Below are 23,623 nucleotides of genomic sequence, written 5' to 3'. Positions count from 1 at the left end.
AATAAATTGTTCAATTAACATGAAAAACTCTAATTTTCTTTAAAAAAACCGAAACCTGAAAATATAATTTTGTGAGAAATCTCGTAAATCGACATGAGACGGCGCGCTCCATTGAGAATATCCCTGGCGGAATTATGCAAATCTTGGAAATTTTTTTGATTTCTTCACATAAATATTCGGAATCAGGGGCGAATTTGTAGTGAATACACCACATTTTACGCGCAAATTCTCATTTTTCTTATAGATCCTTGAGATGGACTCGCCAGCACGACACCTTCAAATGGCAATTCGAAAAATTGCATTGCTCTCCAGGAGTTTTGATGGCTCCGCGGAATCTATAAATATTATTCAATCAATTGTGAATAATTTTGATTCGCGGATTTTTCGTTAGTAATTTGAAATATTGAAAAATTACATTTTTCCTCGTGGAGTACACGAGATAATTTCAATTTCAGAAATATCAGTTTTCGAAAAAAATATTTCCTGAAAAAAAAGTTAAAATTTGGAATTTTCTATAATTTTAGCATTTTTCATCAAATTCACAACAAAAAAATATATATTCGGAGTTTATATAAAATAGCAAAAATTTGGGTTATTCCAAAATTTGGACTTTAAAAAAATCACAAATAAAAAAATAATAATAATTGAAATTTAAAAACATTTTAGAAAATTCTTTTTTCTTTTTTAAAAGTGAAAATTCGAATTTTTCAAAAACAAAAAACTACCTATATCTAATTTTTTAAAAATGTGATTTTTTTTATTTTGGGTGATTTTTTTTATTGCGACCAATCAGCGGTTCGCCCCACCCACTTTTCAACCAATCAGATGGAGTGGGCGGGGTTCGAATGTGCTCATTGGTCTTGCAGTTCTTATTTCGGAGGGAATTTAGCGGAAATTTAAAAATCTCGTTTCTAAAAGTCAGTTTTTTTTTCGTCCAATTTTAATATTTTCCAGAACGCCTAATACCTGGTCGGATATCTCGCGTCATACAAACATTACGCAAAGAAACGTCAGGAATTCGATATGCAGACGTATACCAGGACGATTATTGCCACGTCAACACTTTTGGACTTTTGTAAGACGGCTACAAACTACAAACTACAAACTACAAAAAATAAATAGATTTTTCCGGAAAATCCGGTTTAAAAATCTTTTTTTTTTCTGGAAAAATTCGAAAAATACATTAATTTTTTTTTTCAGTAAATTAGAAAAAAATCAGTTTTTTGTGGAAAGATACAAAAATTAATTACAAAAATAATTTCGCTATTAAAAATTTAAAATTTTGAATGTAATTTTTGGAAAAAATAGAGAATTTTTCGCCAAAAAACCGCGAAAAACAGTTAAAAAAATTTTAACGTTTTCATTTTTCTCAAGAAAAACACGAAAAAATCGGAAAAAATAGTAATTTTTAATTTAAAAAAAATTGCACTCTTTTTTCTTATTTCGAATGTAACTTTTACGAAAAAATTTTTTTTTTTTGAAAAACAGGAAAAAAGCGAAAATAGAGGAAAAGAAACAAAAAAATTGTAATTTTTCGGAAAAAATATAATTTATGAATTTTTGCATGAAAAAAACGAAAAAAAATAAATTATTTTCCAGAAAATCCGGACTAAAAATCCCGCTTCACGACCATCCCAACCAGCACGCCGTCATGAAAGTCTATCAAGGATCCGTGAAAATTCGATCATTTTCGATTATCGATTGCGATGAAAGTGATGATGATGATGAGGGGGGTGGAGCAGCGAGCAGCAGCTCGGCGAGCCCCGTACGAGTACGATATGAGGGAGAAATTGTGCTCTCCAGTGGCTCGGAGCAGCAACATTCGGCGGTTTTGGGTCCGAGAAATGGTAGAGGAGCTTCAAAATTTTTGCGAAGAAAATGTGTGAAAAATTGAATATTTTTGTTTAAAAAAAAATTTTAAAAGCAAAAAGTTTAGCCAGAAATATATGGAAAAAAAATTTTTTTGTCAGAAAAAAAAATTGGAAAAAGTGAAATCGAAAAACTATTAAAAATGTTTAAAAAAATGATGATTTAATTAAAAAAATGACACAAAAATTTTAAAAATAAAATAACTTATTAACATTAATTTTGAAATTTCTTAAAACTTACCGAAAACATCAATTTTTTTCAAATTTTTTATTTTTCGAATTTCCGTTGGAGACGTGGAAATATATAGTGTTTATAAACCTATATATATATATATATATATAGAAAAAAGTGTTTAAAAAAATTACGCATTTTTTGGAAATTCGATAAAATTACAAGAAATGCCAGGTTTTTCTATTCGAAAATGCGAAATTCAGAGAAAATTCCAGCTTTTAGCAACAATTAAAAAAAAATTTTGTTGAAAATTTGGAACACTGTAGAAAAAACTGCATAAAAATTCATGAAAAGTTGAATTTTTCGAATTTCCAAAATTTTGAGATTTTCTAAACAAAAATTAGGAATTTTCAATTTTTAAAACACGGGATTTTTTGAAAATTCGAAAAATTTTTGTTTTTTTTTTAAATAATTTTTCTACGGTTTTTAACCCAAAATTTTCGCACTTTTTTCGGTAATTTTTCAAGTTTTCACCAAAATTTTTAAATTTTTAGATATTCATTTAAGAATATGATTTTTTTGGCTTTTCGAGAAATTTTAAAAAAATTTAATTTTTTTATTTATAAAAAAAACAGTTTCTCTTAAAATTGTGTAATTTACGATTTTTTTTTTCAAAGCAAATTTCGAACTTTCTGCGATTTTTGGTCTCGACACGAAAATTTCTCGTGTGCCTTTACAAAGTACTGTAATTTCCACAATTTTGTGAAAAAATTCGTGTCGAGACCTGGTTTTTGTCGCAAAAAAAATCGTGAAATTGTGTAATATTATATTAAATTTGAGCCAAATTTTTTTGAAAATCAATTTTTCAAAAAAAAAAAACTTTTTTCGTAATTCTAGACTTTTCGGAATTTTTTCCTTTTTTCCAGTAAATTTTCAAGTATCAAAAAATTCCAGGAAACATCCACGAAGTGACGTCACTGGAACCGCACACCTATTTTTGCGATTTTTTCATCGCAAACTCACCGAATTGCAATTATTATCGAGTTGACGAGTCATCGGAACCCCTCGTCGCCGGAAAATCAGCAATTTTGAACAGAATTCGATGTCCCAGCGATTTCTATTGTGATATTATGGATTTCCCGTCATTTGAGAAATTTGATTGAAACATTTTTTTGGAAAATTTTGTTAATTTTTAATATTTCTCGCCCACCATAATCTACTTGCCACGTGTGTGTAACAATAATTGATACAAAAAACCCCAAATTTGACCAATTTTTTTTGAATTTTTCAAACATTTTAATGTACAGACCTTATATAAATCATATATTTTTGTTTTATAATTGAATTTTTTAAAAAAATTTTTTTGGGTTTTTTATAATCCCAATAATATTTATTTTGTTGAATTTTATATTCAAACCCTAGAGAAATTGTTTTCTAAAAGTTTTTTATGGAAAAGTTTGAATTTCGCGCATTTTTTCTTTAAAAAATACACATTTTTGAGTTTTTTTTTAAATTCCTCTTCGGGATTTTCTCAAATTTAGTACATTTATTTAACAAAATAATTTTTCGACTCTAAAAGTTTAGAATTTAAAAATATTGACATTTTCTGAATATTTTGGAATTTTCAGAGCATTCCAATAAAAATCACTACTTTAATTTTTCAAAAAACCTTGAAAAAGTTGAATTTTATTAAGTTTTTAAACTCAAATTTCTTAAGTTTTTTTATTCCAGAATTTTTTTTTAATCTTCTGATAATTGAAATCTTTATTTTTTGAAGAAATACTCGAAATTTTGAAAAAAAATAATACATCAATTTAATTTGTTATGCTCTGAAAATTCCTATTTGCTTGATATTTAGAACATTTCAAAAAAATTTTTTTTTCAAAAGTGGAAAAATCCTAAATCCATTTCTCAAACTTCATATTGAATTTTCCGCAAAATGAGAACTGCGACCAATCAGCGATTCGCTCCGCCCATTTTTGAACCAATCAGAGGGAGTGTGCGGAGTTCGAAGATGCTGATTGGTTGAGAGTTTCGCCAATTTAGAATTAAGCCAGAACTTCCTGTTTTGAACCAATCAGCGTCTTCGAACTCCGCCCACTCATATGATTGGTTAACAAGGGGGCGGAGCAAATCGCTGATCGGTCGTAACGAGAAAATGAACCAAATGTAAAAAATCACGTTTTTAAAAGTTGTATTTTTCATTCTTTCGGAATTTTTGGATCAATGAATGGAAAATCGCCGGAATTGAAAATTTCCGGCAAAACGGCAAATTGCCCGATTTGAAAATTTCCGGCAAAACGGCACATTGCCGGAATTGAAAATTTCCGGCAAAACGGCAAATTACCGGAGTTGAAAATTTCCGGCAAAACGGCACATTGCCGGAATTGAAAATTTCCGGAAAACGGCAACTTGCCGAAATTGAAAATTTCCGGCAAAACGGCAAATTGTCGGAATTTAAAATTTCCGGCAAAACGGCAAATTGCCGGAATTGAAAATTTCCGGCAAAACGGCAAATTGTCGGAATTTAAAATTTCCGGCAAAACGGCAAATTGCCGGAATTGAAAATTTCCGGCAAAACGGCAAATTGCCGGAATTGAAAATTTCCGGCAAAACGGCAAATTGCCGAAATTGAAAATTTCCGGCAAACCGGCTGATTTGCCGAAAATTTGGCAATTTGCCTAATTTGTCGACGAAAAAAATTTGCCGGCCACTCCTGATTTAGAGCATTTCAAAAAAGAAAAAAAACAATTTTTGTTGAAAAATTAGAAATTTTCTTCTGCTCCATATCCAAATTCTATTTCCCATAATATTCCAGATGGATCAACTTCGAAAAGACGGCTGGTACATCAACGAGTCACAAACCTCGCAGCTCTTCGACGATGAGCTCCTACCGAAAAATGGCTCGGAAATTGAAAAAGTGATTCTCAACGAGGATCTGCGAAATTTCGGTGAAGCAAGTATAATAAATTTGCTCAAAAAGGAAGATTTCGTATTCGAAGGCCCGTGTGTCCTCCAACTACTTCGTTATCGAAATGTGTCAGTGCCACGTATCAAGGAAGAGCTCAATCAGACAGATCCGGCTCACTCAATAATTCGTCTTTTCTTCACCGATGGACATTCTTCAATTTCGGCGCTTTTGCTTCAGTCGATTCCTGGAATCACTTCAGACACACCACCAGGAACCAAGATTTTGATATTGGGAAAAGTTGATGTTGAAGGAGGATTTTTGATTTTGGGGAAGAAGGATATACGGATTTTGGGTGGAAAGGTTGATGAGATGATTGAGAAATGGAATGTGGAAAAGAGTTCGGTTAGAGCTGGTGGATTCAAGTCAAGTGTTGGGAAAGGTAGATATTCGGAAAAAATATTGATTTTTCTGAAGCAAATTTTTTTAAAAATTGAATTTTCTGAACTTTGACAAAAAATATAATTTTTAGTTAAGTTAACAGTTAATTAACAAAAAAAACATTATTTTAAATATTACTCGAATACAAAATTCTGAAAATTTGATTTTAAAAATGAGCGAAAAAAAACTAAATTTTTTTTTCCCAATAATTTTTTTAACAATAATTGTTTCATTGAAAATTTTTAATGAAAAATACCAGATAATTTTCAATTTTTCGAAAGTTTTTGACAAGCAAAAATTTGTCAAAGAATTCAAAAAAAAATTCAGGTTCTTTCGAAAATTTTGAAAAACCGAAAAAAATTGTTTTTACTGTTAAAAATTTAGTATGAAAATTCCAAAATTTAGAAAATCCCAATCTGAAAAATTAGATTTTTTTTTCGATTTTCTTTGAAAATCGAAAATATAATGTTTAGAAAATTAATTTAAAAAAATTCTACATTTTTAAATTTCAATTTTTTTTAAATTGAAAATCGAAAAATTCTCGAATTTTTGCTTTTTCAAATTGAAAAAAAAAACGAATAAATTTCTAGTTGTCCTCTCGGAGTTCACTACTTTCGATGGATTATTACAAGATCACAAAATTCTGAGAATGCGTATTGCACAACATATTTGACACGCAAAATATCTCGAACCAAAAACTACAGTAATTCTTTAAATGGCTACTGTAGCGCTAGTGTCGATTTACGGGCTTGATTTTCGGAATTTTGTACGAATGAATTAACATTTTTTTCAATTCGAAAATCAAGCCCGTAAATCGACACAAGCGCTACAGTAGTAATTTAAAGGACTACTGTAGTTTTCGCTACGAGATATTTTGCGCGTCAAATATGTTGTGTAAAACGCATTCTCAGAATTTTGTGTTTTCGTAATAATATTTCGTCCTAAAATAAAAACTAATTAATTTTGGTTGAAAATTCTTTAAAAAAATTTTTTTTTAAATTATTTTTTAATTTTTTGAGTATGAATTTTTTCGAAAACACTTTTTCTCTAAATTTTATACCAAAAAAATTAATCTTTTTTTTTCGATTTTTTGGTTAAAATAACAAAATAATTTTTATACAAAAACATTAAAAAAAAATTTTTTTTTTTGAATTTTCGCCCTAAAAAATTTTTTTTTTAATTTTGGACGACCAATTTTCTACTGAAAAAAGGTTTAAAATAAAAATTTAAAAATTTAAGACCAAAACAGTACTGCAAACGTTATTTTAAAATGAAAAAAAAAACTTGAAAAAATTGTCTGAATTTCGGGCAAAAAATTATTTCATTCCAATTTTTGGCCAAGAAGCAATAAATAAAAAAATTCAAATTTGTAACAAAAAATAAATTATCCAAAAATTAACCTTTTTATAAAATTAAATTACCCATTTCAACCGAAAAACAAATAAAATTTCGAATTTCGGACAAAAACTTTGAAAAAAGAGCAAAAAAATGGGCGGAGCTGAGATTTTCATCAAAATTTACACGATTATAAAAATACAATAAATTTCTGAGAATAGGTAGGAATTCAAAAAGACTTTTGAAAACTTGCATAAAACTGCCTATCGTTCTCAAAATAACAAATTTGAGGCAGGTAGGCAGGCAGGCGGGGGCGGTAGGCACGTAAGCCAATAATTTTTTCTCCAGGAACCGGTGCCCCAAAATGGATATCCTTTGGAAAACGTGGACAGAAAGGTCAACTGGAGAAGGGATTTAAGGCGAATAGTGTGATGCCAAAAACTCAAAAAGAAGGAGAAGACGCTGACGATGATTTCTCGAAGAATCGAGCTGAAATCCTAAAGGATTTGGATTCCGACACGGCGAAGACATTCGCAAAACCGAATCTTGCTCCACCACCAGTAAAAGCTCCAGCTCCACCGAAAGAGCGGCGAGTTCCGGCCGCCAGGCCGGCCCGAAAAGGCCGCGGCCGGAAGAATAGTGAAGATGGGCCGGACGTGGATGTTGGAGAGTACGCGAATCACAAGCCAAGTGGGCCGGCGACACTTTTCGATTTTATCGGTGGAGGAGCCGGAGCCGGAGCATCTGAGAAGGCTGTGGAGCTTCTTCCTCCGCAAAATGTACAGCATTTGACTGAAAAAATGGGAAAATTGAATGTGAAAAATTCGGAGAATTTCAAATATCCAGGTGCAGGTGGTAGGCGAGGTAGGCGATTCGAAAAAAAAAATTTTTTTTTGGAGAAAATAATCCGGAAAATTTTCAGATCAGCGACCAGCAGCAGCCCGTGACGATAACCGTGGCCCGAAAAATTCTGCTCCGCAAAGTAAATCAGATTTTCGAAAATTTTTGAATATTCCAGAAAATTGAAAAAAAAAAACTAAAATTTTCGATTTTCCGCTATCGCGGATTTCTGGCTTACCTCATAAATTGAAATGGAAGAGTTTGCCGAACTAGGCCATTTTGGCTTGGTGATATCTGGTGTAGATTTACGGCGCGTTGCGTGTCGCGTCGCGGCTCGTTTTTGGTTGTAAAACTAAATGAATTTGTCCGTGTGGAGTACACGATACTTTCTCACGCGTTGTCCGGCAGGCGATTGTCAATGGAGCGCAAAAAATTCAATGAGGAAGGTTAGAACCCCGTGCGCTATTCAAAAAAAACGAAAAAATTTGAGTTTTCACGGGGTTCTTTGCCTTCCTCATTGAATTTTTTGCGCTCCATTGACAATCGCCTGCCGGACAACGCGTGAGAAAGTATCGTGTACTCCACACGGACAAATACATTTAGTTTTACAACTAAAATCGAGCCGCGACGTGACACGCAACGCGCCGTAAATCTACCCCAGATATGGCCGAGCCAAAATGGCCTAGTTTGGCAAACTCTTCCATTTCAATTTATGGGGGAAGCCAGAAATTCGTTATTTTCTGGAAAATCGAAAAATCGGGGAAAAAAAATTCGATTTTCCGGATTTTGGAACGAAAATTCTCAGAAATAATTACTTTTTTGAAGAAATTTTTAAAAAATCTTTTTAAGTTAAAAATCGAATTTTATATTATAGAAGCGCAGAAAAAAGTCGTTTTGAAATGAAAACGCGCTCCAGGGTCAATTAAAAACGCTCCGCCCCCGAGTCATGGGTCTCGTTAGGTAATTGGCGGAAAAATCGTAAAAATTCAAACATTTTCAATACGTTTTGCCGATTTTTAAGCATTTTTTTGTTATTTTTGTTGTGATTTTCTCGGTTTTTATTGATTTTTATGCCGAAATGATCTTTTTTAGACTTGATCTCATCAATTTCGGCATGAAAATCAGTAAAGACAACGGAAAACGTAATAAAAACTGCAAAAAGTCCTTGAAAATTGTCGAAATATTTGAATTTACGGTTTTGCCGCCAAATACCTAACGAGACCCATAGCTCGGGGGCGGAGCGTTGAAAATTGTCCGTGGAGCGCGTTTGCCTTCGATTTGAATCTATGATACTGTAACATGTGTGAAAATTTCAGTTTTTGGGTTTTTAGCGAAGAAAACAATTTTTTTTCAAAATCCGACCTAATAAAGAATTTTTAAAAAAATTAAAATTTTCAGATCAGCGCCCAGCAGCAGCCCGTGACGGTAACCGTGGCCCGAAGAATCCTGGCCCACAAAATAGAGCAGCCGACTATTTTCGAGATCGCGATCGTCAGCAGCGTCCGAGCACAGGCTCAGTAGGCCAGCAGCCTAGAGAAGTATCTAGAAATTTCCAGAATTCGCCTAGAAGCTTCAATCAAAATTCGAATCAAGGGCATCCACGTGGAAATCAGAAGAGTTTCCAGCAAGGAGCGCCTCATCAGACGCCACGTGGAAATCAAGGGAACTTCCAGCAACAAGGCCCGCCACGTGGCACCGGAAACTATTTCTTCCAGCAGGGACCTCCACGTGGCGGCCAATTTCACGGAGGATCTCAACAGGGACCACCACCACCACCACCATCACAGCATCATCCACGTGGCTTCCAACAACAGGCTCAACAAAATCCACCACCACGTGGAAATAATCAAGGGCAATCCTATCATGGAGCTCCACGTGGAATGGGAAATTTCGGGCATCAAGAGCCGAGAAATGGTATTACGAAGACATAAAATTCTGAGAATGCGTACTGCGCAACATATTTGACGCGCAAAATATCTCGTAGCGAAAAGTACAGTAATCCTTTAAATGACTACTGTAGCTCTTGTGTCGATTTACGAGCTCGAGAAAAAATATTTTCGAAAAACGAGTTCGTAAATCGACACAATCGCTACAGTAGTCATTTAAAGGATTACTGCATATTTGACGCGCAAAATATTTCGTAGCGAAAACTACAGTAATCCTTTAGATGACTACTGTAGTCGATTTACGGGCTCGATTTTCGAAGTGAAAAATATTAATTCATTCGTAATTTCGAAAATCGAGCCCGTAAATCGACTACAGTAGTCATTTAAAGAATTACTGTAGTTTTCGCTGCGAGATATTTTTGCGCTTCAAATATGTTGTTTAATACGCATTCTTAGAATTTTGTATTCCAGTAATACGGGCTCCATCGAAAGTTGTGAACTCCGAGAGGACAACTAGAAATTTAGGCGTTTTTTCGATCAAAAAAGCGAAAATTCGAGAATTTTTTGATTTTCAGCTTAAAAAAAAGGAAATTTTGAAACTAAATTGTTTAGAATTTTTTTTTGGTTTTTCAAAAATTTTTAGAATTTAAAACTATCGAAAAATTGGAAATTCTTTGGAATTTGTCGAAAAAAAAGTTTTCATGTAATTTTTTGGAAAAAATGAATTTTTCGATCAATTTTTTTATAGCAAAATAGATTTTTTTAAGTCAAAAATGTGCAAAAATACATTTTTTTTAAATTTTCATTCAATTTCAGTTCAACAATCCCACCAACAACAGACCGGTGGCCCCCAATGGCGTGTCGGAGCTCAGTGCCTTGCCACGTGGACCGACGGCAATCTCTATCCGGCGACCGTGACCGAGCTTCTGCCGAATCGCACGGCCATCGTTCGATACAACGAGTACGGAAATATGCACACAATTCCTGTCGATTTTTTGATTATTCCATAGCTGTGTGTTATGTATTTTTACACTAAAAAGTTCAAAAATGTCTCAAGTTTAGAAAAAATCACAATTCTCTCCAAAATGTGCACTACAACCAATCAGCGATTGGCTCCGCCCACTTTTGGACCAATCAGCGGATTTTTGTGTTTTTTTCTGAATTTGGGAACTTTTTTGGACTTTTTTTAAAATCAAAATCCCTATTACTCCACGTTTAGGCATAAAAGAATTTCATAAAGGAATCATAAAGTTTGGAAGACGAAAATATTGACAACGTAATAGTCATGGTAGGAAAGATATTGAGAGAAAAAAATGAAAAAGAATAACCATTGGGAAAGAAATTGTAGACCGTTGGGAAAGAAAAAAGGGAAATAAAAGTAAAAAGTGAAAATTGTGTAGGCGTGAGGTGAGGAGAGAGGAGATCTAAAACGTCAGCCGTGATCGCAGACCCTCTCCCTTGCGAAGGACGTCGAAGGCCGCATTGATATCGTCAATGTTACAGCGATGAGTAATGAATTCATCGATCAGCAGCTTCTTGTTCATGTAGTCGTCGACGAGTCTCGGCACACTTTCCACGGATTTCCATCCGCCGAATGCGGTTCCCTTCCACGTGCGTCCGGTGACAAGTTGGAATGGGCGGGTGGCGATCTCTTGGCCGGCTCCGGCGACTCCGATGATACACGAGACTCCCCATCCTTTGTGAGCGGCTTCGAGGGCTTGACGCTGGAAAATGAGAATTGTAAACGAGATATTAATTATATTCATATAATTTTGGTCAATATGAAACTTGAGTTTTACGACCAAAGATTTTTACAGAAATAATCAGCAATATTTTATGACTAGCTTAAAAGTTTAGGAATCTATTGTCGTTTCAAAATATTTTGGCATGCCCTTTTAAAGGTACACTGATTTATTCAGATGGGTCTCGACGCGCTAAAAAGTTTTTGGTAGTTTTTTTTAATGTTCACTGCCTTTTTTGTTTATTTTCTTTCCGTTTTTCAGTGAATTTACATTTTTCAGTTAAATTACATTGATAAAAATTGTTTCAAATCAGTTTTAAAAGTGCAAGTTTAAAAATGTGTTTATTTCTGTTTTTCGGCTTTAAATTCGATAGAAAACTTTAAAAAAGTGTTTTACATAAAAATGAAGAGACAAAAAACAAGGAAATGACAGCAAAAATTGAAGAAAAAACTACTGTAGACCTTTTGCGCGCCGAGACCATCTGAATAAGTCTGTGCAGGGCACAGTGTGCACCCCTAACAATAAGAAAAGAAAGGAAAGTAACAATTTTAGAAAACGCGAAAAACTTTGACACTCCCAATAAATACCTACCATTGTGTGCACATTTCCAATACACTCAAAAGTGTAGTCAAACCCTCCGTCGAATTGCTCCACGAGCCACGATTGGAAGCTCTTTCCTTCCGGAAGCTCCACACTCTTCGGATTAATGCATTCGGTGGCTCCGAACATCTTGGCCTTTTCGAATTTCGATTCAATCAAGTCGATTCCGACGATTTTCTTGGCTCCGGCAGCCTTTGCGCCCATGATAACGGCCAATCCGACTGCACCGAGTCCCCATACGGCTACAGTACTCCCTTCTTCTACTTTGCACGTGTTCAAGACGGCTCCGTATCCTGAAATAGTTACGATATCGTGTTTTAGATTTAAAAAATGAATGAAGTAACTGATCAATATTTGTCTATTGTGCTCTACTCAAAATATGCATTCCAACTGAACGAATTTCATACACGAGACTTTTCGAAAATGTTTTTTTTTAATGACGGTTCAAAATTTCAGAAAACAAAGATCAAATTTCAGCAAAAAGTTCCGTCTTTTCAGTGTCACAGCCGCCTGAGCTGTGGAAAAGTTGGTTAAATTGGAGATTTTGTAGAAATTGATTTTTTTTTGTTGAAAATTTTCGGTATGCGACTAATAATCCAAGGAAGCTACCACAATTTCAAGCTTTCTTACCAGTTGAAATTCCACATCCAAGAAGCGAAACCTTCTCCAGTGGAGCTTGTGGATTCACTTTGCACAGTGAGATGTCGGCCACAACAGTGTACTCGGAGAACGTGGAACATCCCATAAAATGGAACAACTGTTTTCCGTTGCAAGTGAATCTCGACGTTCCATCGGGCATAAATCCATCTCCCTGTGAGACTCTGATCTTCTGGCACATATTGGTCTTTGGATTCTTGCAATATTCACATTCTTTGCACTGAGGAACGTAGAGCGGAACGACGTGATCTCCTGGAGCAAATCCTGTGACTCCTTTTCCGACGCTCTCGACAATTCCAGACCCTTCATGTCCCAAAACGACAGGGAAGAGACCTTCCGGATCGTGTCCGTCGAGGGTGTAGGCGTCCGTGTGGCAGACTGAGGTGTAGAGGATCTGAAATTGAAATATGATAATGTTTACTTTAAAATGTGAATTTTGAGCTAAAGTTTTGATCGAAAAAAAAACCATATTTTTATGATATGCTATTTAAGACAAATCAACAAAAAAACTAAATTTACATACTTTAACGCGAACTTCGTGGGCTTTCGGTGGAGCCACTTGGATCGTTTCAATCGAGAGTGGAGCTTTTGCGCTCCAGGCGACGGCGGCCTTGCAGGTATGATCTGAAAGTTATTTAAATACTTTTGAAAACGTGAAAGAATTGAAATACCTCGTCTCGCTTTACAACCTCGTCATTAAGAATCTTCAGTTTTGGCAGCACTCTTGCAATAATCTTCTCATTTCGATCACAATGCTCTGGTGATGCATCCCCTGTCAATGTAGTTGAAAGATTGGCGAGCTTTCGGACGCCATTCAGCGAGGAAATCGAGCCAATGTGAATCTGATTATCATCCAAAATGAGTACTTTAAGTCTTGGAGCATTGCGTGCAAGAATCGACATGTCAATCACGCCATGGAAGTTGTTGCAGGATACATCCAGAGTTTTTAATTTCGGCATAAACGGAAAATTGGTGAATGTTGTCAGTCGCGAATTGGAAATCATCAAATTCTGAAAAATAAATGCTTTAAACTCATAACTTTCTATTAAATGTATTACCTCAACGTCGTCCAAACCAAACTCTCCGAGTTCATCAAAACCTCCAGTGACCGCATTTGTGATTGTTAGAGCCGGTGCAATCGTTTTAGTCTTGTAAAGCTGTTGGTGAATTTGGGCCCTCACAGATGTCATCTGAAAATTAAAATGGTGCAAGTTCAGTTTCAAGGAAAAAAGTGTATTCGTAAGGAACGACATCATTTTGTAGGAAAATTTTTTAATTGGATAAAAAGGAGCACTCGTGCAATATAAACAACAAAACTTCAATTTTTAGTTTATCGTGAATTTGAGTAATGTTAGAAGTATCTATTGATAAAATGCTCATAATTTTCGAATGCCGAGCAGTATAAAATTATTTAGTTAGACAAAAAAATATTTGATTATTTTATACTACCAGCAAAAACGAAGGTGTTCGAAAAAAAGTTTTCAGACGATGGATATGTTACACAATGAATTTAAATTTAAAGGTGGACTACGCTCAGTGAGGCCACAAAGGCCGAATATCACGATAAAAAATTCAAAAAAATGTTCTAGATTTTATATGATTTTTTGAAAATTGAAAAAATCTCAGTTTTAACCTAATTCCTATTCGAATTTCCGCCAATTGAATTTGTTCGATGGTGCGCGCTTGCATTATTTTAGTTAATTAATTTTATTCATTCTCGTTATTTGACTGATTTTCTTCATTTTATATAGTTTTTCATCGAAAAACGAAAGAAATAAACAAGACAAATGCAAAATTTTTGTCAAAAAGGAACTGAAAATGCGTAAAACTGTGATAATTTGAGTTCCGCCGACAACAAGCCTGAAATTAGTATATTTCAGTTTTACCTATTTTCAATTACTTGTTAACAAACATTTTGCATTTGTCTTGTTTATTTCTTTCGTTTTTCGATGAAAAATTATATAAAATGAAGAAAATCAGTCAAATAACGAGAATAAATAAAATTAATTTAAAAAATATGGCAGGCGCGCTCCATCGAACAAATCTAATTGGCGGAAATTCAAATAGGAATAAGGTGAAAACTGAGATTTTTTTTGAATTATCAAAAATGATATAAAATCTAGAGACTTTTTTGAATTTTTTAAATCATGATATTAGGTCATTGTGGTACCATAGGCGTGTTTTAAAGCAATTTCCCCACTGAGCGTATTCCACCTTGGAAGAAGAAAGCACCACAAACTACTCAGACACCCCGTTTGAGGGTCTAATTAGAAAATAAGCATTTCTTATTAGAAACAGGCATTTCTAATTAGAAAAAGGTGATCTAATAAGATGGAAGGCGCGTTAGATTATTATTCTACAAATTATTTGCTCGCCGAACGGCACGCCTTCTGAGGAGTTTTTCTGTACGAATTCCCCCAAGGCTGCAAGTGCAACGAAGCTCGTCGTAACATGTGTGCAGTGTTAGTCAAGAACTCTGTCACCTACAATACCACGAAGTTCTGGTTCGAAAAGTTCACGAAAAAAACTACGATCTCGATGAAGAACCAATATCCGGTCGCTCTCTTTTGGATACCGATAAGGATATTTCGAGAGCCCTGGAAGATGATTCAAGAGCAACGAACCGCGAACTTTCTGCGACTCTCAAGCATCCCCAAAAAACCGTCATCAACCATTTTTTTGGAGAGTATAAAAATAGGATGTTCTACAACATTCTATTATAGAATAGTCCTGAGAGCTGGACAACTTTCCGGGGTAAAATTTTCAAACGGAGAAAACTTTTTTCACAACCTAATAGAATGCATTTCAATGTATATATATTCATTTCTTACATTAGTAATTAAGTTAACTTAATTCGTACTATCAAATCAGAAAATACCGTATTTCCTCTATTAGTCTTCCATGCAAGACTAATTTTCGATTGCCCCGTTAGGGCAAGACTAATATAGGAAATACGGTATCTAAGATGTCGAGTACCTAAATTTTCTGTCAATTTTTCTACAACTGAAAGCATTTATTGTTCTAGATCTGATATGAGGCATTGGTGAAGTAAGCCCTATATTCATTTGGAAAATTTCAAAAAGTTTCCGGCAATTTTCAACCTATATCAAACTACATTTTCGATGTTCCAAAAATTACGAACAATATATTCTCTCAAACTGTCATTGCCGAAATTTGAGGAATCTAAATTATTAGTAAACTTGAATACGAATATCAATAAAACTATTAGTTTGTAATTTGTATTTATCACAAATTTTGTATATATATATATATATATATATATATATGTTTTAAAAATTATCTCGTTCACTATTCAGTTCCGTTTTTAGGAAAAAAAGCCAATCTAGATCAAAACTTTGATGAAAATAGCAGAAAAGATTAGGGTAAGAGACGAGCCCCGAAGTAATTTTCAAATATCGGAAAAAAACGACGAGGGAAACTTTCATAGTGTTAAGAGAACGGCGAGGTTTACTGGATTTCTAGCTTTCTTTCTAAGTTAAATTTACGAAATTGCATGTATTAAATTGAAGTCCAATTTAAAAATTTTAGAAACAAAAAAGAAACTGATGGATGCAAAACGTTCAATATATGGCCTATATATCATTTTTTAGAACAATGTTAAAAAATTAGAGTTCGTATATAATTAGGTAAATCTCAATATAATCTTAAGAAAAAAGATTGGTTCAAAATTTAAAGAACCATAGTCACAGAAGTTACAGCAAATAGAAAAATGTGTAAGACGAGAAAAAATAACGACACATTCACGGATGTCGTAGTGGACACTAAACAGTGTGCCTCGCAGGCAGCGTAGCATATCGATCTGCGTCTCCCGCTGCATAGTACCAATATTCGTGTGCGCGCGGTAGATCAAATATAACATTTTTGGGAGTAAAACAAAATACATTGATATGTCTGGAAAAACTCGATTTATGAATTATAATGTAAAAGACTTTCGGATTGATTATTTAAGTTGGATTAAAAATGAAAAATGGAGTTGTGTATAAAATTTTCAAAAAACAATTGTTGAGGTGCAATTTCAAATGTGTGAATTTCTTTTGAATTTTTGTTATTTCCTTGCCTAGAAGTGGTTTTTAGTGCATTACGATGGATGCTATCGTTTTTAGTTACCACAACAAAATGAACTAAAGAAACGCAGTGGGCTGAATCTGACAAACTTTCAAAACTAAAACTGTGATTGAAGTAAATTTAACTCTTATAAAAAACAACTCGCTAAAGCTTTGTCTATCAGTTTTATTTTTACTATTTATTCTTTGTATTTTTATACTTGTTATGTAGGTCAAATCAATGAAGCCAAAACTCTCACCAATAACCAATATGACTGAGCTTTGGCAGAAAACGCTGAAGAGGGCATATAAAAACATAAAGTTTACTGAAAAAGTGGTTATGGAGCTCGGATTACACAGTGAGCCACTTGGAAAAGTTGTGTAAAATGAACGAGGACAATTATTACAGGGTGGCTCATAATTATTGATACTCTAGTTGCTCACACAAAACCTTGATTTTTGTGAGCATGGAAAATTTTGAGATAAAGATTATTTTATTGATAACTGACACATTTTTCTATCACTTAACACGTAAAACTTTTTGTCTTGTCAAAATATGGACTCCTGGCTGTCTTGTCAATTAAGAATTCGCTGTCACACAAACGAATTTGGCGGCAAACCCTCATTTACTAGCGTGCTCATTCACTTGAACTCTCAATCCCTAACGATGGCTCAATCCCTTTGATGCTCATTTACTAACTTACACGCTTTTACTTATTCACAGGCTACTACTCAGGCAAACACTCATTGACTACCTTTGCTCTCTGACTACCTTCAGTTGCTCTCTGACTACCTTCAAATGATCTTTGACTACGTTTATCTAATAAAGTAAACATATTTCTACAATACCTGATGAAAATTTGTAATTCAAAGGTACAAAAATTTTCAAAATTTTTTTCAAATTTGTTTTAACTTTTCAAAACTTGATCAGATGTTATAGAACAATGCAATGTTTGTAATTTTTCTAGTTTGGATGCTCTGCACACGATTTCAGACAAAAACCTGAGGTATCGTAGAACCCCTAAGCTCAAAAAATGCACTAACTTCGGATGCTGATATCTCCGTTGAAAAATTTTTTATGACAAAGTGATCAACTACAAAGTTGTTTATCTTAATTTAAAGTACAACTTTGTAGTTAACTGTTTTTTACAAAAAATTTGCTTGTCGAGATAAAGTTGTGTAAAGATCAGCACCTTCGTGCTTGAATTTTCGGTACTTATGGGTTTCGTTCCCTCCAAAATGTTCATTTAATTATTCAATACTGAATTTTTAATTTTAATCCACACGTGAAAGTTTATTTTGATACTATTCTCATTTTCAGGCTTAGGAAACCATCTTCCTAAGCCTGAGAATGAAAAAAAGTTCACGTCTCAATTAAAAATTATGGAAAACATACTGGGGGGAACGAAACCCATAAGTACCGAATTTTCTTATTCTTTTTCTGTTTATATCTCAACCAACAAATTTTTTGGTAAAAAACAATTAACTACAAAGTTGTATTTTAGATTATGATAAACAACTTTGTAGTTGATCACTTTGTCATAAAAAACTTTTCAACGGAGATATCAGCATCCGCAATGAGTGAGTTTTCTTAAACTTTGGGGTTCTACTATACCTCCGGTTTTTGTCTGAAATCGTGTGCAGAACATCAAAACTAGAAAAAACCACAAACATTGCCTTTTACTATAGCATCTGATCAAATTTTGAAAAGTTTTCAAAAAAAATTGAAATTTTTGTAAGGGGGGGGGGGGCTTTGGATTACAAATTTTAATCAGATATTGTATAAATACATATGTTTACTTTATTAGATAAGTCAAAGATCATCTGAATGTAGTCAGAGAGCAAAGGTAGTCAATGAGTGTTTGCCTGAGTAGTAGCCTGTGAATGAGTAAAAGCGTGTAAGTTAGTAAATGAGCATAAAAGGGATTGAGCCATCGTTAGGGATTGAGAGTTTAAGTGAATGAGCACGCTAGTAAATGAGGGTTTGCCAAATTTGGCAGATAGCATTATTTGGGGTTTTCAAGTTATACAACAGATCGATCTTTTTAAAATAAATGCGGTACATTTTAGAAACACAAGTAATTTTCTCATAATTGTTCAAATGATTAATCTCGATTCCAGTGCGTTCGTGGCGCATTGTTTGGCATTAGAAAAAGTACAAGTTTGGATAGAGATCACAGATTTTATCATATCTCTGCCCATATACATGATAATAACACCAATTTTTGATAAATAGAGAACTGCAACAGTGGAATCAAGTGACATTGTTATTGAAATGCATAACCTTTTCATAAGTGCCACGCTGAGTCGAACGGGCACATTCCGAGCTTTCCGGTTTGATTGTTGACCACTTAAACGTACTGTTTTCAATCACCGTATTTTCTCTATTAGTGCTGCATTTCCATTAGTGCTGCACCACTTTTTCTAATGAAAGTGTCACCTCAATAGCTCTTTAGAATATCGGAAAACAAATATGTTATTCTAGAGTTAATTTAAATGTTATTCTTAGTATTTATGAGCGCGGGACTGCGTATCCATAATTACGAGCCACCCTGTATATAAAAACTACAATATTTTTTGAACATATTATCAGAAACCGACATGTACAAATTGTCATTAATCGAAAATCTCATTGCAAGACCAAGACCTCAAAATGAGTGATAGTTTTTTTTATGTTTCTGTTTAAACAATGAGGTGAAACTTGATAGAAATATTTTCCGAGGGAAGACTACCTACATTAAATATGTACCAAAGACGCAAAAATAATATACACATCAGAGGTGTACGCACGTGCGGCAAATTCGGGAAATTTGCCATAGCCGTCATACTTGCTAAATCGAAATATTTTTAGAGCTCAAAAAGTGCCGAAATTAATGGAAAAACTAATTGTAAGTTTACTGGTTTTTGCCTTGGACTTCTTGAATATGAAATGAAAGAAACACAAATTTTTTCATTAAGTCTCTAGTTTTGGATAAAATTTGTATTAGCATTTTGTGTGCGACAAATTTCAAAATTTTCCTTGCTTGGCAAACGGCAAATTTGCCGCACGTTCATGTAAAAAATCATGTTTGCCGATTCATAAAAAGATTGGGACCATCCTATAGGATACATGAATTTCATTGATTCGAGTGATTCGGGTTTGTGGATCAATGGATTTCTTTATTTTGAACTTTACACTTTTGTAGTCAAATTGATGAAAAATGTTTCGAAAACCCGATTTATTCAATTGTTGTCTATCAAAAAACAGTTCCGTGATGTACATATGGAGCGGAGTTTTGAATGAGTTTTCCAAACTTTGCCAAAATTGCGGCCAAACGGAAAATTTCAACGGAGCATCTATATCCCTCGAGGGAAAAGGAATCATCCACTCAAAAATCATGGTTGGCTTGTGTCAAAGTGTGAGGTATGAATCGACCCATAATTTTATTCATTCCGGGAGCTTCCAAGCCCCGCACAATGTTGAATTGATAAGATCCAAGCACGGTTGACAGCTCTCGGGTGACTTGGAAAGGATCCGTTGCCACGGCTTTCTTAAACTCATCCAAATCCAATTTATGGGTCTCTTGGTCCTCGAGAGAGACGTCTTCCTTCTCGGAATGTTGGAACCAATTGTGTATGGTATTATAGTGGGGGACATGTGAATGATAAACATTCTCAAGAAGACTCTCCAAATCCTTCATCGTGGTATGAGAGAAAAAAAGGTACATTAAACCATGTCGGATGTGGAGAGCACTAGGTACATACATCGTCGTTTAACTGAACTCAGGATAGAGGGAAGGGAATGAGGTGTTTTTTTAAGATGAAGTTCCTTTACTCGTTGTTATACCCTAGCAACGAGGGAACACCGAAGTGCAACTGAGGCTAGCGGTGGAAAAGCAAATCAAGTCAGAAAGACTTCCGGTTCAACCTAATATTTAAGTATCCTTGACTGGGAATATTTTAATGCAATGTTGTGAAAATTTTATTATTTTATCTCTTTTCCAACAAACAAGATTTATGGTAAGTTTAGTTTGTTGCTATAATGAATTAAACTATACATTGAATTGAATTTGAGTTTATTTAACTAAAAGAAGAGAAATAAACAAACATGAGTTAAACACATTTGGAGATATTGTTTACGATGAGACGCTGCCAGTTAAGAATTTAAGTGAAAAAAATAAAAGAACATGCTTTGTAACCAAATCCCGTTGCATCTCACGTATTTCCGTTAAGGTGGAGTAGCGGCTAGGAGGAAATTGTTAAAAACCACTCCTGTGAGGCCAAAATGTTCAATAGTTAAGTAAAAAGTTTCAACAATTAATGTATTTCCTCTATTAGTTTTGCATCTAAAATCACTCATCGAAAAATGATATTGCACTCTCCATTAATTTTGTGCCTCTATTAGCTTTGCACTCTGCATTAGTTTTCTCGCTTTTTTCGCTGCGAGACCCGCATCTATTTTTCTTTGAATTTTTTCAATAAAAGTTAAAATTGATGATACACTGAAAGAACATGGTCACGATTCAGGCAATTTTTTCATTTGAGTCGAATAATATGTCTTTTACGCTATTTTTGTCGTTAAAGGGAAAAAAGTTTTGTTATTTTTAATACGAATATGTGATGAACTGAAGGAATATATTATGTACTGAAAGGAGAAGACAAGTAGTTTATTACATAACTACTACCCAACATCTCTCATCATTGATGACAAATCTTTCAGGAGACTTCTTCCTGAAGAATTTTACAAAATATGGTACAAGGGGGCGCCCCTCATATTTCATTTCGGTGGTTGCATCTTTGAGGCTTCTTACGGAAAACACCAGTGTGACTGTTCATCTGTTCGGATTGTACCAATCCTTTGCACACGGTTCTTCGGTTTCACATCGTCCAATTGTGGGATCTTATTAGCCACGTCATGGGTCAATACACGTCGATACCCAACAAAAAATAACTGAAAAAACTTGTTTAAAGTTTTGCACTCTCTATTAGTTTTGCAGTTTCTGATAGTATGGCATCAAAGTATGACATGCTTACTAATAATCGGTATATAAAAATTGTTATTGACTTTAATTTTAACTCATAAAAACAAAGAAGTGTGGAACATTATTATGTTTTTAGGCCTGAAAATACCATTTCTAACTACGGAACCATCTCAAGGGGAGAGCGGTGGTTTTTAACGAGTCATGTTTAATTTGGAATTCCATGCGGAGAAACGGTCAAATTTGAAAGACTAAGCTGCGAAATTTCAGAAATCTTGAGATTCTTAAGATTCTTTATGCAGTCTCAGTGACGTACTCTGGCTGCTCTGAGACATGATGGTGATATCAGGCAGAAATTATGTTTGTTTGCCAATTCACTTTTCTAATTTTAAAAGAAGTTTGGAAGAATTCTGGAAATTTTTCAAAAATCTGAAATTTTTATGACCAGAAGCATTCAATTTTTTAATATATATTTCCTATATTAGTATTGCATGCAAACCTACTGTTCAATTGATCCGTAGGGGTGCAAGACTAATAGAGGAAATACGGGAAATGGATAAATGAATGATAGTTCAACTTTAGTTTAAAATCATCGCATGAAATACACAAACATGAAATAAGAAATCTCGACAATTGTCGTATTAGGTTGAGTAACATGTCTTTGGAAAATTTGTATGTTTCTTCATTTCTCAGCGTTAACTCGTTTTATTCCTATTCTGTTTTTTATTTGTATAGTACGTAATATGCATGTTTAATACATTGGATAAAAATTTTGGGTGCTGTTCAAAATGACCGAGAATTTGCTCGCCGAACGGCACGCCTTCTGAGGAGTTTTTCTGTACGAATTCCCCCAAGGCTGCAAGTGCAACGAAGCTCGTCGTAACATGTGTGCAGTGTTAGTCAAGAACTCTGTCACCTACAATACCATGAAGTTCTGGTTCGAAAAGTTCACGAAAAAAACTACGATTTCGATGAAGAACCAATATCCGGTCGCTCTCTTTTGGATACCGATAAGGATATTTCGAGAGCCCTGGAAGATGATTCAAGAGCAACGAACCGCGAACTTTCTGCGACTCTCAAGCATCCCCAAAAAACCATCATCAACCATCTCCACGAAACCGGAAGGGTGTCAAAGTTCGGTCAACTCCTTCCTCAAAAATTGTCCGATTCTCCGAAAAATTGCTTTGTGACCTCTCTTTTTCGCTGCTCACTAGGAAACGAACGACTGACTGGGTTAAGGATATTATTACTGGAGATGATAAATGGGGATGGTATGATAACCAAACCAGAAAGAAACAGTAGGTCCTGTCGAGGAAACCGTGAAACCTCAAAAAAGAACTTCACGAGAAAATAGTGCTTCTCTCAATTGGTGGGACAGTAAGGGTGTCATTTTCCGAGAGAATTCTTCCAGACTTTGCTATTACGGGACCATGAGATCGTGAGAATGCCTATCAAGAATGCCACAATTTAGGCAAAAGGAATTTATTATAATTTTACTAAAAGATTCCAAAAGGGTATTAATTATTTAATATATTTTTATTCCGAAAGGTGTGAACAAGGACAAAAGCCCGAAGGCATAAAACCTTGTTTATGATCGTTATTATACTGGCAACAAGTTGGCCAGTCTCATTGTATGACGTATAAAGAGTGACGTCATGGCGCTGTGGCCTATTTCAAGTGTTAAACCGTGTTCAAGCTGGTGGTCAGGTTGAGTAGACGGGAAGAAATTCCATATTCATCGGATGATGAAATCATATCATCTTTTTGTTTAGGAGCACGAGGTGGCGACCACGATTTTAGGCCGGAGTCGTCCCGACTGAAGTGAATTTCCTGCTGCGGCAGCCTTGAGCGGCATGATGGGTTCGGCACGAAGAGTCGTCACAGGAGTACGGTAGATCGTCGACGAGAGAGTGTGCAGAGCGAGGAGACGCAGAGTATTTGAGTCGATTTACGAGTTTACAATGATTCACAGTGGAAAGTATATGATAAATGATATTAATCTCGACAAATGAGTGATGTTGAATACGTCCGAATTTGACGAGTTGCACGGAGGGTTCCCGAAGGGGATCCGAGTCGCAACACAAGCCGCGGCAGCGAGATATCGTATTTAACGTATTTAACCATCGTATTTAACGGACTTGCCTCCTACTGA

The 23,623-nt window shown here is 34.7% G+C and overlaps 2 protein-coding genes, 1 non-coding gene and 1 pseudogene across 6 annotated transcripts; 2 read left to right on the top strand and 2 right to left on the bottom strand.

Moving 5' to 3' along the window:
- Positions 1-242: 242 nt before the first annotated feature.
- Y50D4C.6 (Cysteine dioxygenase) lies at positions 243-3,380 on the top strand. Of its 2 annotated transcripts, NM_171435.6 has the most exons (4): positions 243-386; positions 955-1,075; positions 1,600-1,847; positions 2,995-3,380. In NM_171435.6, the coding sequence occupies exons 1-4, from the start codon at positions 254-256 to the stop codon at positions 3,201-3,203; spliced, it is 711 nt and encodes a 236-aa protein (NP_741508.2). In that variant the 5' UTR covers positions 243-253; the 3' UTR covers positions 3,204-3,380. The 2 variants fall into 2 exon arrangements, 1 of the variants encoding a protein (NP_741508.2); NR_132493.1 differs by lacking the exon at positions 243-386 and having other exon boundaries at positions 2,995-3,203.
- A 1,478-nt stretch (positions 3,381-4,858) lies between these two features.
- On the top strand, positions 4,859-10,712 carry tdrd-3 (the record flags this gene model as incomplete). 2 transcript variants are annotated; one of them, NM_070957.4, is made up of 5 exons in its annotated part: positions 4,859-5,390; positions 7,073-7,588; positions 7,647-7,706; positions 8,963-9,478; positions 10,267-10,712. In NM_070957.4, 5 exons carry the CDS (start codon positions 4,859-4,861, stop codon positions 10,458-10,460), a joined length of 1,818 nt encoding a protein of 605 aa, NP_503358.1. The 2 variants fall into 2 exon arrangements, with proteins under 2 accessions (NP_503358.1, NP_001300278.1); NM_001313349.3 differs by lacking the exons at positions 4,859-5,390; positions 7,073-7,588; positions 7,647-7,706 and having other exon boundaries at positions 9,445-9,478; positions 10,267-10,460.
- Positions 10,713-10,874: 162 nt separating this feature from the next.
- Positions 10,875-13,639, bottom strand: Y50D4C.2 (annotated as a pseudogene). The gene is made up of 6 exons: positions 13,508-13,639; positions 13,121-13,459; positions 12,973-13,073; positions 12,423-12,843; positions 11,784-12,085; positions 10,875-11,174 (listed from the first exon to the last, which is right to left on the bottom strand). Coding segments are annotated over exons 1-6 (1,595 nt in total).
- Positions 13,640-19,149: 5,510 nt separating this feature from the next.
- Positions 19,150-19,170, bottom strand: 21ur-11651. Its single transcript, NR_068581.1, has one exon.
- Between the last annotated feature and the right edge of the window lie 4,453 nt (positions 19,171-23,623).

Source organism: Caenorhabditis elegans, chromosome V (assembly GCF_000002985.6).
Source record: "Caenorhabditis elegans chromosome V".
In the NCBI taxonomy this organism is placed as follows: domain Eukaryota; kingdom Metazoa; phylum Nematoda; class Chromadorea; order Rhabditida; family Rhabditidae; genus Caenorhabditis; species Caenorhabditis elegans.
Note: the sequence above shows the minus strand (reverse complement) of the source record. Positions and strands in the feature narration are given on the sequence as shown.

What these genes read in the sequence shown, in the direction of transcription:
- Y50D4C.6 (NM_171435.6), top strand. Translation starts at nt 254, where the DNA reads ATGGACTCGCCAGCACGACACCTTCAAATGGCAATTCGAAAAATTGCA. An exon ending in TTTTGATTCGCGGATTTTTC is followed by an intron (nt 387 to 954) that starts GTTAGTAATTTG and finishes AATATTTTCCAG; the next exon opens with AACGCCTAATACCTGGTCGG. An exon ending in GGTTTTGGGTCCGAGAAATG is followed by an intron (nt 1,848 to 2,994) that starts GTAGAGGAGCTT and finishes AAAAAATTCCAG; the next exon opens with GAAACATCCACGAAGTGACG.